The sequence below is a fragment of the Ranitomeya imitator genome, chromosome 1, assembly GCF_032444005.1.
Source record: "Ranitomeya imitator isolate aRanImi1 chromosome 1, aRanImi1.pri, whole genome shotgun sequence".
NCBI lineage: Eukaryota > Metazoa > Chordata > Amphibia > Anura > Dendrobatidae > Ranitomeya > Ranitomeya imitator.
Window position 1 is genome coordinate 780,674,223 of NC_091282.1, and position 15,607 is coordinate 780,689,829.

The 15,607-nt window shown below is 43.9% G+C and overlaps 1 protein-coding gene across 2 annotated transcripts in view; it reads right to left on the reverse strand.

Annotated features, from left to right (window-relative positions):
• Positions 1-2,416: 2,416 nt before the first annotated feature.
• The window catches only part of TC2N (tandem C2 domains, nuclear), a 94,653-nt gene continuing 81,462 nt past the window's right edge, over positions 2,417-15,607 (reverse strand). For both annotated transcript variants that reach the window (XM_069736861.1, XM_069736871.1), the window contains 3 exons: positions 11,477-11,591; positions 10,248-10,447; positions 2,417-3,052 (listed from right to left, as the gene is read on the reverse strand). In XM_069736861.1, coding sequence (XP_069592962.1) covers positions 2,939-3,052; positions 10,248-10,447; positions 11,477-11,591 — 429 coding nt within the window. In that variant the 3' untranslated portion in view covers positions 2,417-2,938. The remainder of the gene's footprint in view (positions 3,053-10,247; positions 10,448-11,476; positions 11,592-15,607) is intronic.

Consider the following 15,607-nt stretch of genomic DNA (forward strand, 5'->3'; position numbering starts at 1 on the left):
GGAGGAGTGGTACTGTGCAGTGTATATATACAGGACAGGAGGAGTGGTACTGTGCAGTGTATATATACAGGACAGGAGAAGTGGTACTGTGCAGTGTATATATACAGGACAGGAGGAGTGGTACTGTGCATTGTATATATACAGGACAGGAGGAGTGGTACTGTGCAGTGTATACAGGACAGGAGGAGTGGTACTGTGCAGTGTATATATACAGGACAGGAGGAGTGGTACTGTGCAGTGTATATATACAGGACAGGAGGAGTGGTATTGTGCAGTGTATATATACAGGACAGGAGGAGTGGTACTGTGCAGTGTATATATACAGGAGAGGAGAAGTGGTACTGTGCAGTGTATATATACAGGACAGGAGCAGTGGTACTGTGCAGTGTATATATACAGGACAGGAGGAGTGGTACTGTGCAGTGTATATATACAGGACAGGAGGAGTGGTACTGTGCAGTGTATGTATACAGGACAGGAGGAGTGGTACTGTGCAGTGTATATATACAGGAGAGGAGAAGTGGTACTGTGCAGTGTATATATACAGGACAGGAGGAGTGGTACTGCGCAGTGTATATATACATGACAGGAGAAGCGGTACTGTGCAGTGTATATATACAGGACAGGAGGAGTGGTACTGTGCAGAGTATATATATACAGGAGAGGAGAAGTGGTACTGTGCAGTGTATATATACAGGACAGGAGAAGTGATACTGTGCAGTGTATATATACAGGACAGGAGGAGTGGTACTGTGCAGTGTATATAGGACAGGAGGAGTGGTACTGTGCAGTGTATATATACAGGACAGGAGGAGTGGTACTGTGCAGTGTATATATACAGGACAGGAGAAGTGGTACTGTGCAGTGTATATATACAGGACAGGAGGAGTGGTGCTGTGCAGTGTATATATACAGGACAGGAGGAGTGGTGCTGTGCAATGTATATATACAGGACAGGAGGAGTGGTACTGTGCAGTGTATATATACAGGACAGGAATGGTACTGTGCAGTGTATATATACAGGACAGGAATGGTACTGCGCAGTGTATATATACAGGACAGGAGGAGTGGTACTGTGCAGTGTATATATACAGGACAGGAGGAGTGGTGCTGTGCAGTGTATATATATAGGACAGGAGGAGTGGTACTGTGCAGTGTATATATACAGGACAGGAGGAGTGGTGCTGTGCAGTGTATATATACAGGACAGGAGGAGTGGTGCTGTGCAGTGTATATATATAGGACAGGAGGAGTGGTACTGTGCAGTGTATATATACAGGACAGGAGGAGTGGTACTGTGCAGTGTATATATACAGGACAGGAGGAGTGGTACTGTGCAGTGTATATATATAGGACAGGAGGAGTGGTACTGTGCAGTGTATATATACAGGACAGGAGGAGTGGTACTGTGCAGTGTATATATACAGGACAGGAGGATTGGTACTGTGCAGTGTATATATACAGGACAGGAGGAGTGGTACTGTGCAGTGTATATATATAGGACAGGAGGAGTGGTACTGTGCAGTGTATATATACAGGACAGGAGGAGTGGTACTGTGCAGTGTATATATATAGGACAGGAGGAGTGGTACTGTGCAGTGTATATATACAGGACAGGAGGAGTGGTACTGTGCAGTGTATATATACAGGACAGGAGGAGTGGTACTGTGCAGTGTATATACAAGACAGGAGGAGTGGTGCTGTGCAGTGTATATATACAGGACAGGAAGAGTGGTACTGTGCAGTGTATATATACAGGACAGGAGGAGTGGTGCTGTGCAGTGTATATATACAGGACAGGAGGAGTGGTACTGTGCAGTGTATATATACAGGACAGGAGGAGTGGTACTGTGCAGTGTATATATACAGGACAGGAGGAGTGGTACTGTGCAGTGTATATATACAGGACAGGAGGAGTGGTACTGTGCAGTGTATATATACAGGACAGGAGGAGTGGTACTGTGCAGTGTATATATACAGGACAGGAGGAGTGGTACTGTGCAGTGTATATATACAGGACAGGAGGAGTGGTACTGTGCAGTATATATACAGGACAGGAGGAGTGGTACTGTGCAGTGTATATATATAGGACAGGAGGAGTGGTACTGTGCAGTGTATATATACAGGACAGGAATGGTACTGCGCAGTATACACATAGTCGTTGAGAATTACATGTTTAATGGAGGGCAGTTCTGCTTTCCTGCATCCATCACACATGAGGACAGATTGAAGCGCTAAAGATGAATGGAGCTCCTGTAGTTTGGAAGAACGTTGTCTCCCATGATCCTACTCTGAATGTATTATTAATTACCGGTACTGGATATCCATATTATTTGCTTTAAACATATAAAACTCTTACTTTTGCACTCATGAGTCATGACGCAGTTTCTATCTAGCTCTGACACATAAATGAATATTTCCATTACATATTCTTTAATAGAATTTTTCCAAAAAGAACTGCTGATAACATTACAGTGTTGCCATTCAGGACTTAATAAGAAAGCCGTCATGGTGGCCCTCACGGATATTATCCAGCTTAAGGACAAAGCTGCTTAAGATGCTACTGGTTTCTGCACCTGCGTATGACGTGGCAGCTCTGACATTTACAGGCAGTGACGGCCATATTAGTTACGCAGCTTTAATTTAAATAGATATTTGATATTCAGTTAAATAATCAATATAAAGTCATAATTTATGGGATTTTAATAAAGAAGGCATGAACCACAATAGCGATAATTACTGTAATTTTGCAGCATGGTTTGTGCAAAATGAGGTATCCGCTGCTGAGCCTTGCTCCTCGCCACAATGTCTTTCCTGTCTTTATATCTTCCTGGTTCCAGGTAAAATCCTTTGATATAAGCAGGTGGGCATGACCCAGTCCATCGTGTCGTCTCTATGTACAAACAACCCCTGGCATTTCCCAGTCCATAGGGGTTCATTAACTCAGGTGGTTCAGTTTATGCCACTTTGTCACCACTTTTTCTGGGTGGCCGATTGTGTCCGTCCATTGATCTGCGGCCTCGCTGCTGTTACTGTCACTGCTGATCCATACCTGAGAATGAGATGGGGTCAGAGGTGATGTTGTCATGTGACCGCTTAGGAGTACAACAAGTATAGAAATGCCAAATTATGGGAGAACTGTGCAACTGAATATTAGGCACTATAGTCATCTACTCCACAGCTGGAAATGGCTGATAACAGGGACCAAAACCAGTGAAATAGATCATGTTCCCTGCATATTTTTTTGTTTTGCAGGTGTCTGCACCAAAATATGTAATAGCATTTTGCTATGATTTTTAAGTTTTTGCTGCATTTCTCTCAACTCAACAGGGGAAAAAATGCAGCATTTACACCACATGGAAACATGAAACTAAAATGCAGGTGGAATTTCCCTTTAACCCCTTCATGATCCAGCCTATTTTGACCATAATGACCTGGCCGTTTTTTTGCAATTCTGACCAGTGTCCCTTTATGAGGTAATAACTCGGGAACACTTCAATAAGTCCTAGCGGTTCTGAGACTGTTTTTTCATGACATATTGGGCTTCACGTTAGTGGTAAATTTAGGTCGATAATTTTTGCGTTTATTTGTGGAAAAAAATGGAAATTTGGCAAAAATTTTGAACATTTCGCAATTTTCAAATTTTGAATTTTTATTCTGTTAAGCGAGAGAGTTATTTGACACAAAATAGTTAATAAATAACATTATCCACATGTCTACTTTACATCAGCACAATTTTGGAAACAAAAATTTTTTTTTTGCTAGGAAGTTATAAGGGTTAAAATTTGACCAGCGATTTCTCATTTTTACAACGAAATTTACAAAACCATTTTTTTTAAAGACCACCTCACATTTGAAGTCAGTTTGAGGGGTCTATATGGCTGAAAATACCCAAAAGTGACACCATTCTAAAAACTGCACCCTTCAAGGTACTCAAAACCACATTTAAGAAGTCTGTTAACCCTTCAGGTGCTTCACAGCAGCAGAAGCAACATGGAAGGAAAAAATCAACATATAACTTTTTAGTCACAAAAATGATGTTTTAGCAACAATTTTTTTATTTTCCCAAGGGTAAAAAGAGAAACTGGACCCCAAAAGTTATTGTACAATTTGTCCTGAGTACGCTGATACCCCATATGTGGGGGGGAACCACTGTTTGGGCGCATGACAGGGCTCGGAAGGGAAGGAGCGCCATTTGACTTTTTCAATGAAACATTGGCTCCAATCTTTAGCGGACACCATGTCGCGTTTAGAGAGCCCCTGTGTGCCTAAACATTGGAGCGCCCCCACAAGTGACCCCATTTTGAAAAATAGACCCCGAAGGAACTTATCTAGTTATGTGGTGAGCACTTTGAACCCCCAAGAGCTTCACAGAAGTTTACAATGCAGAGCCATGAAAATAAAAAATAGTTTTTCTTTCCTCAAAAATGATGTTTTAGCAAGCAATTTTTTATTTTCACAAGGGTAACAGGAGAAATTGGACGCCAATAGTTGTTGCCCAATTTGTCCTGAGTATGCTGGTATCCCATATGTGGGGTAAACCACTGTTTGGGCGCACGGCAGAGCTTGGAAGAGAAGTAGTGACTTTTGAAATGCAGACTTGATGGCATTGTCTGCGGGCTTCACGTTGCGTTTGCAGAGCCCCTGATGTGCCTAAACAGTAGAAACCCCCCACAAGTGACCCCATTTTAGAAACTAGACCCCCCAAGGAACTTATCTAGATATGTGGTGAGCACTTTGATCTCCCAAGTACTTCACAGAAGTTTACAACGCAGAGCCATGAAAATAAAAAATCATTTTTCTTTCCTCAAAAATGATGTTTTAGCAAGCAATTTTTTATTTTCACAAGGGTAACAGGAGAAATTGGACCCCAATAATTGTTGCCCAGTTTGTTCTGAGTATGCTGGTACCCGATATGTGGGGGTAAACCACTGTTTGGGCGCACATCGGGACTTGGAAGGGAGGGAGCACCATTTGACTTTTTGAATGCAATATTGGCTGGAATCAATGGTGGCGCCATGTTGCGTTTGGAGACCCCTGATGTGCCTTAAAAGTGGAAACCCCTCATTTCTAACTCCAACACTAACCCCAACACACCTCTAACCCTAATCCCAATTCTAGCCATAACCCTAATCACAACCCTAACCCCAACACACCCCTAACCACAACCCTAACCCCAACACACCCCTAACCCTATTTCCAACCTTAATCCTAACCCCAATCCCAACCCTAACCACAACCCTAACCCCAACACACCCATAACCCTAACCACTGCCTAATCTTAACCCTATTTCCAACCCTAACTCTAATTCCAACCCTAACCCTAAGGCTATGTGCCCACGTTGCAGATTCTTGTGAGATTTTTCCGCACCATTTTTGAAAAATCCGCAGGTGAAAGGCACTGCGTGTTACCTGTGGATTTACCGCCGACTTTCAGTGTTTTTTTGTGCGGATTTCACCTGCGGATTCCTATTAAGGAATAGGTGTAAAACGCTGCGGAATCCGCACAAAGAATTGACATGCTGTGGAAAATACAACACAGCGTTTCTGCGCGGTATTTCTCGCACCATGGGCACAGCGGATTTGGTTTTCCATAGGTTTACATGGTACTGTAAACCTGATGGAAAACTGCTACGAATCCGCAGCGGCCAATCTGCTGCGGATCCGCAGCCAAATCCGCACCGTGTGCACATAACCTAATTCTAACCCTAGCCCTAGTTCTAACCCTAATTCTAGCTCTAACCCCAAACCTAATCCTAACCCTAGTGGAAAAAAAATGTGTATATATTTTCTTTATTTTATTATTGTCCCTACCTATGGGGGTGATAAGGGGGGGGTTTATTTATTATTTTTTTTATTTTGATCGCTGTGATAGAACCTATCACAGCGATCAAAATGTACCTGTAACGAATCTGCCGGCCGGCAGATTCGGCGGGCGCACTGCGCATGCGCCCGCCATTTTGGAAGATGGCCCATGGAGAAGATGGATGGACATCGGGAGGGACACTGGAGCTCGGTAAGTATGCGGGGGTGGGATCGGACAGAGGGGGGGAGATCGGACTGCGGGGGGAGCGGACAAGAGGATAGAGGGGAGCGGAGGACAGCAGATGACAGGATGGAGGGGAAGAGATCGGCGGCGGTGGCGGGGGCAGATCGCGGTCTCCAGCCATGGCTGATACTTATGCACCATCAGCCATGGCTGGATTGTAAAATTTCACCAATTTTCATTGGTGAAATATTACTATCGCTCTGATTGAAAGTGAAAGTGAAACGTCACTTTCAACAGCCAATCAGAGTGATCGTAGCCACGGAGGGTTGTAGTAGAGTGATCGTAGCCACTGGGCTCAAGTACCACTCCCCCTGTCCCTGCAGGTCGGGTGAAATTACAGTTGACCCTTTCACCCGACCTGCAGGAGCGCGATCCGACCATGACGCATATGCTGCATCAATGGTCGGATTGGCACAGGTTTTCATGACGCATATGCTGCGTCAAAGGTCAGGAAGGGGTTAATGGCTTACAGTCATTCCTCCAGGTAAAGAACGCACAATAAAACCTTTGTTGCATCCTGGCCTGATCTGACTAGAATATGTAGTGATCCCATATTTTGTCATCCCCATGTCAGGCATGCTATATGACTAATACACGGATACGTGACGTCTGTATCTCATGGCTGGTCTCCGCAGATGTTCCCAGGCGCACCTGCAGCTGGCTCCTGCTATCCTGTATCCTGGGGATAAAACGAGAAGCTGGCAGCCTCTCAATAGAGAGGAGAGCAGACTGGACCCCGCTCTGTCTGTGGGATTGGATTTATAACAGAGGACTCAGTGTGTTTCATGAAAAGCTGCACTGTTACCTGCTTAATTCCCCCTTATTGTGAATTCTCTGCTTTTTCCTATAATCCAAATTACAAACTGTCCTCAGAAGAGTTTGGTTTCAGAAACTAATTGGAGACATATGGATGCAGCCCAGGATAGATGGTCATTTCAGGGGGGTTTGTAGAGATGCATATAATGTACACGGGACACATGATAGTGACCGGAGAAGTTTCACATTTGGGAAATGCAGCGCTGCATTTCCCAGCACCATGCTGTGTCTTTTCTTTGTACAACTGAAATTGCGTAACACAAATCCTGTAACACTTCCTACAATAGTGAGGAGTTGCACAATAATTGGATGACGCTGTTTATTCAGTTAGTTTTATTAGATGTAACAATTGCACAAGATGCAACTTTCATTACTACTGATTTGTCTAAGGGCAAACAGAGATCACAAAAAGGTGAGGAATTGAAACACAGAGCCAGTTACAAAGTATTGTGGTTAGTAGAGTTTGTATGAAACGATTCACACGACCCGAATTACATCGGTGATCTGTAGCCATTGAACGGGAGCCCTGACAACCACCTCCTAACTCACGTCATCAGCTGCTTATCTTTTGATTTGCCGGCGTGCCGTGCATGACGCACATGTGACATCGCACCAGGCCGACTAATAATAGAAGCAACTGGAGATGCGTACCCAAAAAAAATGATGAAGGACAGCATCCAATCCAGGTGAAAAAAAAATTATTTTATTGTACCAAGTGCACAATAAAAGAAGTTTTTTTCACCTGGATTGGATGCTGTCCTTCATCATTTTTTTGGTATGTACATTTCCACTTTGGTCCGTGAGACTAGGACGGGCATCCCATTGCCAGTTGTGCTGTCAGCTACTCTCTGAAATGCAACTGGAGATGCAGTCGGATTGGAGATGGTTCTCAGGGTTCCTATCCAGCCACCATGGATTACTGACCTGGCCAATGGACCAAGTCATGCGAATGTATTCACACCAACTTTAGTGACTAGCCTCAGGCCAGCACAGTGCGCCATGTTCTTTATTGGTTGTCACTAGTCACCTCTATCCGCTAAGGTCCGAAATCCAGGAAGAAATTGGTTCAAAGCTTATAAAGATCCTAAAAATGTTCATACACCTTCACTAGCTGTTGATCTAACTTTTATTTGCTCAGCCCAATGCCTCTATCCCTTGCCCAGACCCCTCTTCCTTCCTCCCACGTCAGAGCCCACTGTCTGGACTTTGTTTTAATGTACATGATCCATTTATACAGAGGGGCAAAAGTCTCTAGGAGTATTTCCATAAAGTGCTATTATCTCATACCCTATAAATCAGTAATAAATGTATGATTTCTGGCCCAGTGACGGGGAAGATTCAATGTAGCAATAGTCGATAGGTGATAAATGTACTTTGTAACGATGCTTTGCCCCAAACTTCCCCATTACCTTTATCCATGCTGGACTTCCTGATCTAACTCAATTGCTTACAGTTTCTTTAGGGAGGTATCATGTTCTTCCTCATTGTAACCAGTGTAAGGTTATCTGTATAGCTCCGATTTACCTAGAGCATCTTCCAGAGGGATGCACAATGGATGAATAGCATATATATGAGCGTGAAAGGCGTAATTTATACAGCTGACATTTCCTTCTCTCTAGAAAAGAAATCTTTTAGGGAAGGGTAAGCTGATATTCCTGCTCCTGTTTCACAGTGCACTATGTCCTTGTGCTCATGAAAGGGACGTTTGTGCCTTAGTCTAGAAGGCAGAGGGACAAATTCATGAAGTGTCCTGTTATTGTTACCTACAGCAACAGCTTACAAATGTCATCTGCATCACACAGGGCTTAAATACCTTCATCAAGAACTTTTCCTTGCCTTATTATACAGGTTAGGGTAAAGTTACAAGGAGAGAGGTGTAAGTGCAAGTGTAGGAACTTCTGAGTTCAGCTTTATTCTCACTGTGCATATCCATGCAATGTCCCCTAAAATCCAGAATATTCCAGGAAACATTATTTTATAAATCGTCCTTAAATAGTCGCTACTGTTAACAAACTTTGCATAAATCATTTGTACAGATAGAGATAATAAACTTTGTAATCTAGAGATCAGCTTATACAGTAGAGACATCAGATTACATCTGCCTATTGAAGTGTATGGAGAAGGGACATAGGAGTTTAGTGAAAGACTGGCAGAGATACGCTCACAGACTGATACTGCTGATGTATAGCAAGTGTTTTATATCGCCCTGAGCTGGATTCACTTTTACACTGCTCAGTACTGCTGTATAATCTTAATGCTTTTGTCTAGTGAGCATTTTCTCACCTTAGAACTATATTCATATCTACAATGCTCAGTATTGTTGTATAATATCATCCATGTTGCTGCTGACTAGTAAGTGTTTGATCTCACTCCAAAGTTAGATTCATATCTACAATGCTCAGTATTGTCGTATAAAGGCCCAATGTTGCTGCTACTTTATAGTAAATGTTTTATCTCATACCAGCATTGGATTCCCAGCTACATTGCCTGACTCTTCAGAATAATGTCATCTATGCTTCTGCTTTTTTCTAGTAATTGTGTATTTCATCTTGGGGCTGTAATCACAGCTACTTTGCCTGACTCTGCACATTAATGTCCTCTATGTTGCTGCTTTCTAGTTAGTATCTCATCTCAAGGCTGGATTCACAGCTACACTGCCTGACTCTGATGAATAATGTTCTCTATCCTGCTGCTTTCAAGTAAGTGTGTATCTCCTCCCAAGGCTGAATTCACAGCAATACTGCTTAGTACTGCTGTATAATGTTCATTATGCTGCTTCTGCAGGAATCCCTCTTGTGTCTCTGCTCTGTATGGAGTCATACTCGCTAGTCTCTTAGGGCAATCCTCTATAAATATTTGGACAGACCCTTCACGGCATGCTAACCGTAGTAATGTATTATATAGATGGACTCTTATGATTTTGCAAAATATATGAACAATTCTAGCAAATAGGTCAGAAGTTTATTTGTTCTTGGCTGCAAATCTGGTTGAGGAATTAAGCAGTTACACTTTAGGATGTGACCATCAGTCAACTGCACTCGTTGGACTCGTTATCCTATTGTTTATTAGCCAAACTTAGCACTTGGGTATACTGGGCATAAAATGTTGTTGTTTTTTTCCAGGAGCCCAAGCAATATATGGATGATTATCGCATGTTTAATTCTAAAAAAACATATTTGTCGCCTTTTTTTCTGTTGGTAGCCCCCCCTCATCTGTGTGAGTGGGGCCTGTCATTCTGAGTAGCCTGATATATAATAGCATTTACCTTTCAACATCTTTTCTGTATGATTAATTTATTGATCATGGCCTTCTTTAAGAATATCCCAGCAGGTTCGCACATTGTGAATTAAAAAATATTACAGAGGCAAAAAATCGTCCTTACCTGCCCGATGAAGTGTTTCCGTCGGACTGAGCTGCGACTGTACAGCTTTATCAGGAAGTTGATTCCCTCCTCTTTCTGCGTCACTGGGAAAATCATGGTCTCCCCCCAGTTTACTTGAGAATTTGATAATTTTAGCGGTCGCGTTTTCTTTTTGTAGAGCAGTCCCTCCGTGCTGAACATCTCGGCCTTGACGTAGAAATCTGCAAAGATGATGGAGAAAGCTGTGAGAGTCTGTGACTAAACCTGTCTGGACATGTTGGTTAGCTGTCAGCTGTTTGGCTGACACCTATTTCCCTAAACCCAATCCCCAATCTACATGAACACACGGCTATACTGAGCATGCATATTCTCTGAGCGTCGAGGTCTTTTATATCCAGGCCCGTCTATGCACCCTTCAGGCCCTTCTGTGCCCCACTCCAGGCTTTCCAATGCGCCCCTCTCCAAATTACCTGGATAGCCATCCTCCAAACCCCCTGGTTCACCCTTCTTTAGATGCCCTAGTTCCCGCCCCAGATGCCCTCTGTAGCCCCCCCTTGCTCCAGACACCTTGGGTCACTCCTTCGAGACCACTTGGTTGCATTCTCCAGGTGCCCTTAGATACCCTTTTAGCATTTGTACACCCAAGCCTCCAAAATACACTCCATGATACAGTATATTTTCCTCTTCTGTGTTAGCTATCCTGCACACTGTAAGGTGTAGGTCCGAGGATGGACCACTATGGTTCCCACTATAGACTGTTCTCCAGTCTCTGTGCCATGAATTATTGAGAACAATGACTCCCACTCAGGTACGGACTGGGGGGTGAAATGCAGCCCTGGCATTTAAAATTACACAGGCCCATGGTGTCCCCGCCCCCGAGCACCAGATGGGCATATATTACTGATATTACCCTGGATGGAGGAAAGCAAGATTTACTACAAGACCAATATTTCTATTTATACCTGTGGCCTGCTGGGGTAAGTGACGAAGTCAGCAACTATGTGCTCCTTCAAAACTCTTAGCAGTATGGATGTCTTGAGAACACAGATTCTGCTAACAACGTACCAAATAAGGCAGCCCACAACCAGACAGGCCCTTCTGGCATTTGCCAGAATTGATAGACGGCCAGTCCGGCCCTGCTCCCACTAAACATTTCGGGTCAGTGGACGAGGAAGTGGCTACAACCAGGTGCTTTGTTCTTGCACCAATATAACATGTAGTATCAGGACAGGACACAGACTGAGCCGTACTTATGGACAGCGGCGTGGACGAGCTTGGCAGGTTTTGAGCCTTGAGGATTTGTAACTGAATCCTGCTATTTATTGCCTGGAAACACGTCCCGATCAGGAGCTCCGCTTGACAGGCCTGGATAAACGGGCAAACAGAACAGGATAGATGTCAGGCGGGTGAACAATAGACCCTTGTACCACAAATAACATTCCGTACTTTATACAGACTGGCACCGTGCTGGTCCTGCGATTATAGTATTATTACATTACTGGCTAAGCTGTAACACCATTTACAGGGGTGAGATTACATTACGGGTGATCATCCCGTACCTGTACCTATCCTATACCAGTACCTGGTGTAAAAGTTATGGTTGAATTAATATTCCCAAAATGCAATGCCATCCATGATCTGTCCCCAATATAATATATATATATATATATATATATTAAAATCCAGAGCAAACTCCCCACTGTTGTGCCAGGTTATACATACAATTTAGTAGATAGTAGGAAGTCCTGCAGCCTAAAAGGGTTGCTCCAGCGCCGTTCACCAGTACAATGGGAGATGAGCGGCAATGATGGTTTTGACAGGTGCCCAGGATAAATGTACAGTACAGGCTGCCACTCACGTAGTTAGCAAGTACCTGTCAATGTGACAGCATCAATGATATTCACCTCCTGATGAAGAGGTTAGTCCTGGCGGAGCAAGTCCCCGCTACATAGGCTGACAAGCACCTAATCAGACGGGGTAAATATGAGGATGAGCAAGCAAAATGCTAGATTGGCTGAGGGCTGGACCATTTGTGTGGGCCCTAAAATCATCATTGTCAGAAGTAGAGATGAGTTAATTTGCTCGGGTTCCCTCTTATTCAGCAAGCTATAGCACTTGCCAAATAACCTTGCTTCCTGGATCGCGCCGGCTGATCGACTCCGCAACTGCATGTGGCGCAGCTGTGTCACAGTCATGACACATGCATGGAGATCCTGTTTGTTGGGCTCTCCATGCATATGTCGTGACTGTAACACAGCCGCAACACATACAGCTGAATGATCCAGGAAGCCGGGTTTCCTCTGCAGCTTGTTCGGCAAGCACTATAGCTTGCCGAATAGGAGGGAACCCGAGCAAATTCGCTCCTATCTAGTCAGAAGCACAGACTGTGCGATTTACATAGCTCTTGTAAAAAGGCCTTAATGTGGCTGTCTGAGAATTATTGATGGGTCCAGGAGAGGTGGAAAAAAATTAAAAGATTTCTCCAGTACTGGTACCGCTGCACTTACAGTAGCACTGCATCCACCTCTGATCCTGTGACATAAACATTCAGCAAGGATGCAGCCAGTCATTGGACACAACACTGTTTTTTAAATTGTTTTCAGTTTTCTGGGGCCATTAATAAGGGGTTGCCTATTTGTGGACAATCCCTTTAATTGAGCAGCGGTATTAATATTGGGCAGAAATCTTCCCTTTAATGCCCAGTGAACGGGTGGATTTTTTTACTCCAACCACCCATGTCATTTTTCCACCCCTAGTCCCTAGAATAAAATGGCGGAGTGCAGCTTGCACAGCAGGGGTTACAGTTTACTTATTACAGATAAGGAGTTGCATAATCAGAAAAGGTCAGACACATATATCAGCAGGACAATACTGAAAGCAAACTATTACATATCCATTAGACCCTGCCGACTAACATTCCAACACACAACTTTCCATCCCATAAAACATGGAAAAAAATGTATATTCGTGTCAACAATCGTCACATCCTCTATAATACTGCACTCTCCCTGGGAATAAAAGTGTTTACTCACGCACCCACCACTTCAAAGACCGGCGCACGATAATATAGTGCCCCTTACTGACAACAGATGAAAAGACAAATACTGGACCCGGATCACATCACAATCGCCCGTGCTGGGGCTTGTTTGGCTTTTGAGATATTTCTTGAAAAAGTATAATGGAAAATCAACAGTATCTTGAGAACTGGCAAAGTACGGGTCATTCTCACAACTTTCCTGGTTTCCATTTTTGTATTGTAAATTTCCTTGTGATGCATCTAGAGATGTGATTTCTATTGTGAGGTAGGATATAGGGAGTCAAAAAAGCCCAAGGGTCGAATCTATTCTATTTGGGACCTCTGTCAGTTTTTTGCTTACCGTGATCTGCTGCAGACTATAATATTTACCAGTAAAATATTATTATTGTAATGTCATGATAAAATAATATACAGCATAGTCATTAAAGAGGTTATCCTCTTTCCAGTTGTCACGCGATGACTATCACGGTGTGACTTGACCCAACGGATGGTCGGTCAGCTAATGGCACAATACACATACAACGGGGATGGTATAGGTGAGAGGAAGGCCCTACCCGTAGGGAATGGGGAATGGTCACCACCTGAGCTCAAACCTGAGCCTGACCCTGCACTCCCCTAATGCCCTATGCGGGTCCTTCCCCCCGCCACCGTCAGGATACCTCATCCGTAACTCTGCCCTGGCTAGTGCACTGGCCGGTGACAGGCACTAGGCGTACCACTGCAGATATTAAACATATGGGGAAGTGACAAACACCAAAGGGACAAGGTAAAAAAAAATTTCACACTTCGCTTCCTCTGCTGCAAAGCACAGCAGAAGAATGGCACCAGATCAGCGAACTCAGCAGAAGCACCACTCCCAGAGAGTTCCTTACTCCAGCTTGGTCACTGCAGATTGCTCTAACACTGACAGCTGATGCACCAGGTGACCTTTTAAAGGATGGTGGGAGTGGTCATCGCCCACATCAGCTGACCCAGCAGCTATGCAATTACACTAGTTTGCCAGAGGGGAAAAACTGACATTAACCTCTGATAGTCCAAAAGGAAAAAAGGTTTAACTCCATGGAACCAGATCTATCACAAATCCAAAAATCGATCGTGACACCAGTGCTTGGCTATCTCCGGCAGAACATAGAAAACAATTTGAGTGGACATGGCCATGGTTAACCTGCTCAACCCCCACTTCTTTCTGATTGACATCTGTGCAGATTGGCTGAGGATCTCAGCAATCATATAGTACCTACATCAATTTGTACTTTTTTTAAAGGGAACCTGTCACCCCGAAAATCGCGGGTGAGGTAAGCCCACCGGCATCAGGGGCTTATCTACAGCATTCTGTAATGCTGTAGATAAGCCCCTGATGTTACCTGAAAGAGGAGAAAAAGACGTTATATTATACTCGCCCAGGGGCAGTCCAGCTGCTGGTCAGGTCAAACGGGCGTCTCCGGTCCGCTGCGGCGCCTCCCATCTTCATTACAAGACGTCCTCTTCTGATCTTCAGCCACGGCTCCGGCGCAGGCGTACTTTGCTCTGCCCTGTTGAGGGCATAGGATAGTACTGCAGTGCGCAGGCGCCGGAAAGGTCAGAGGCCCGGCGCCTGCGCACTGCAGTACTTTGCCCTCAACCGGAGATGCCCGTTTGACCTGACCAGCAGCGGGACCGCCCCTGGGTAAGTATAATATAACGTCTTTTTCTCCTCTTTCAGGTAACATCGGGGGCTTATCTACAGCATTACAGAATGCTGTAGATAAGCCCCTGATGCCGGTGGGCTTACCTCACCCGAGAATTTCGGGGTGACAGGTTCCCTTTAAGGTCTTGATATAAGAATGAAGACTAATACATTTTTACTTTAGGGATCAGTTGAAGTTACGCTGTTACAGTTTTGAGGACCCAATTTCTTACACTCTTTTAGGAACTAACAAGTTTATATGCAGGTCTCCTCATATATTGGTCATAGTAGAAAGTCAATAAAGAGAGCATTTGTTGCTCTGGAGAACCTGTACTATCCTACATTACATGGACATCCCAAACGATGTAAATAAACACTGTGTAATTCCTCATTTCCCCTGAGGGGGCTTTGCAGAGAAAATGAACATCTTCTGCTTGGTTTCCCTGCAGATTACAGATGATCACTGTAGATCACTGGATGATCTGTGATTAAATTATAAAGGGCCCTGTTAAGTTGAGATTATCCAAAGTGGAGAATTAACATTTTTTGCAATTGGGTCTCATTAAAATTTTGCACCTTTTAGAAAATACGTTTATCTACACATTGCTGTCTGCAGCATGAGTTAACATAGATGAGTTACAAACTCCCAATCAGAAGCTCACTGACAGATTCAATCTT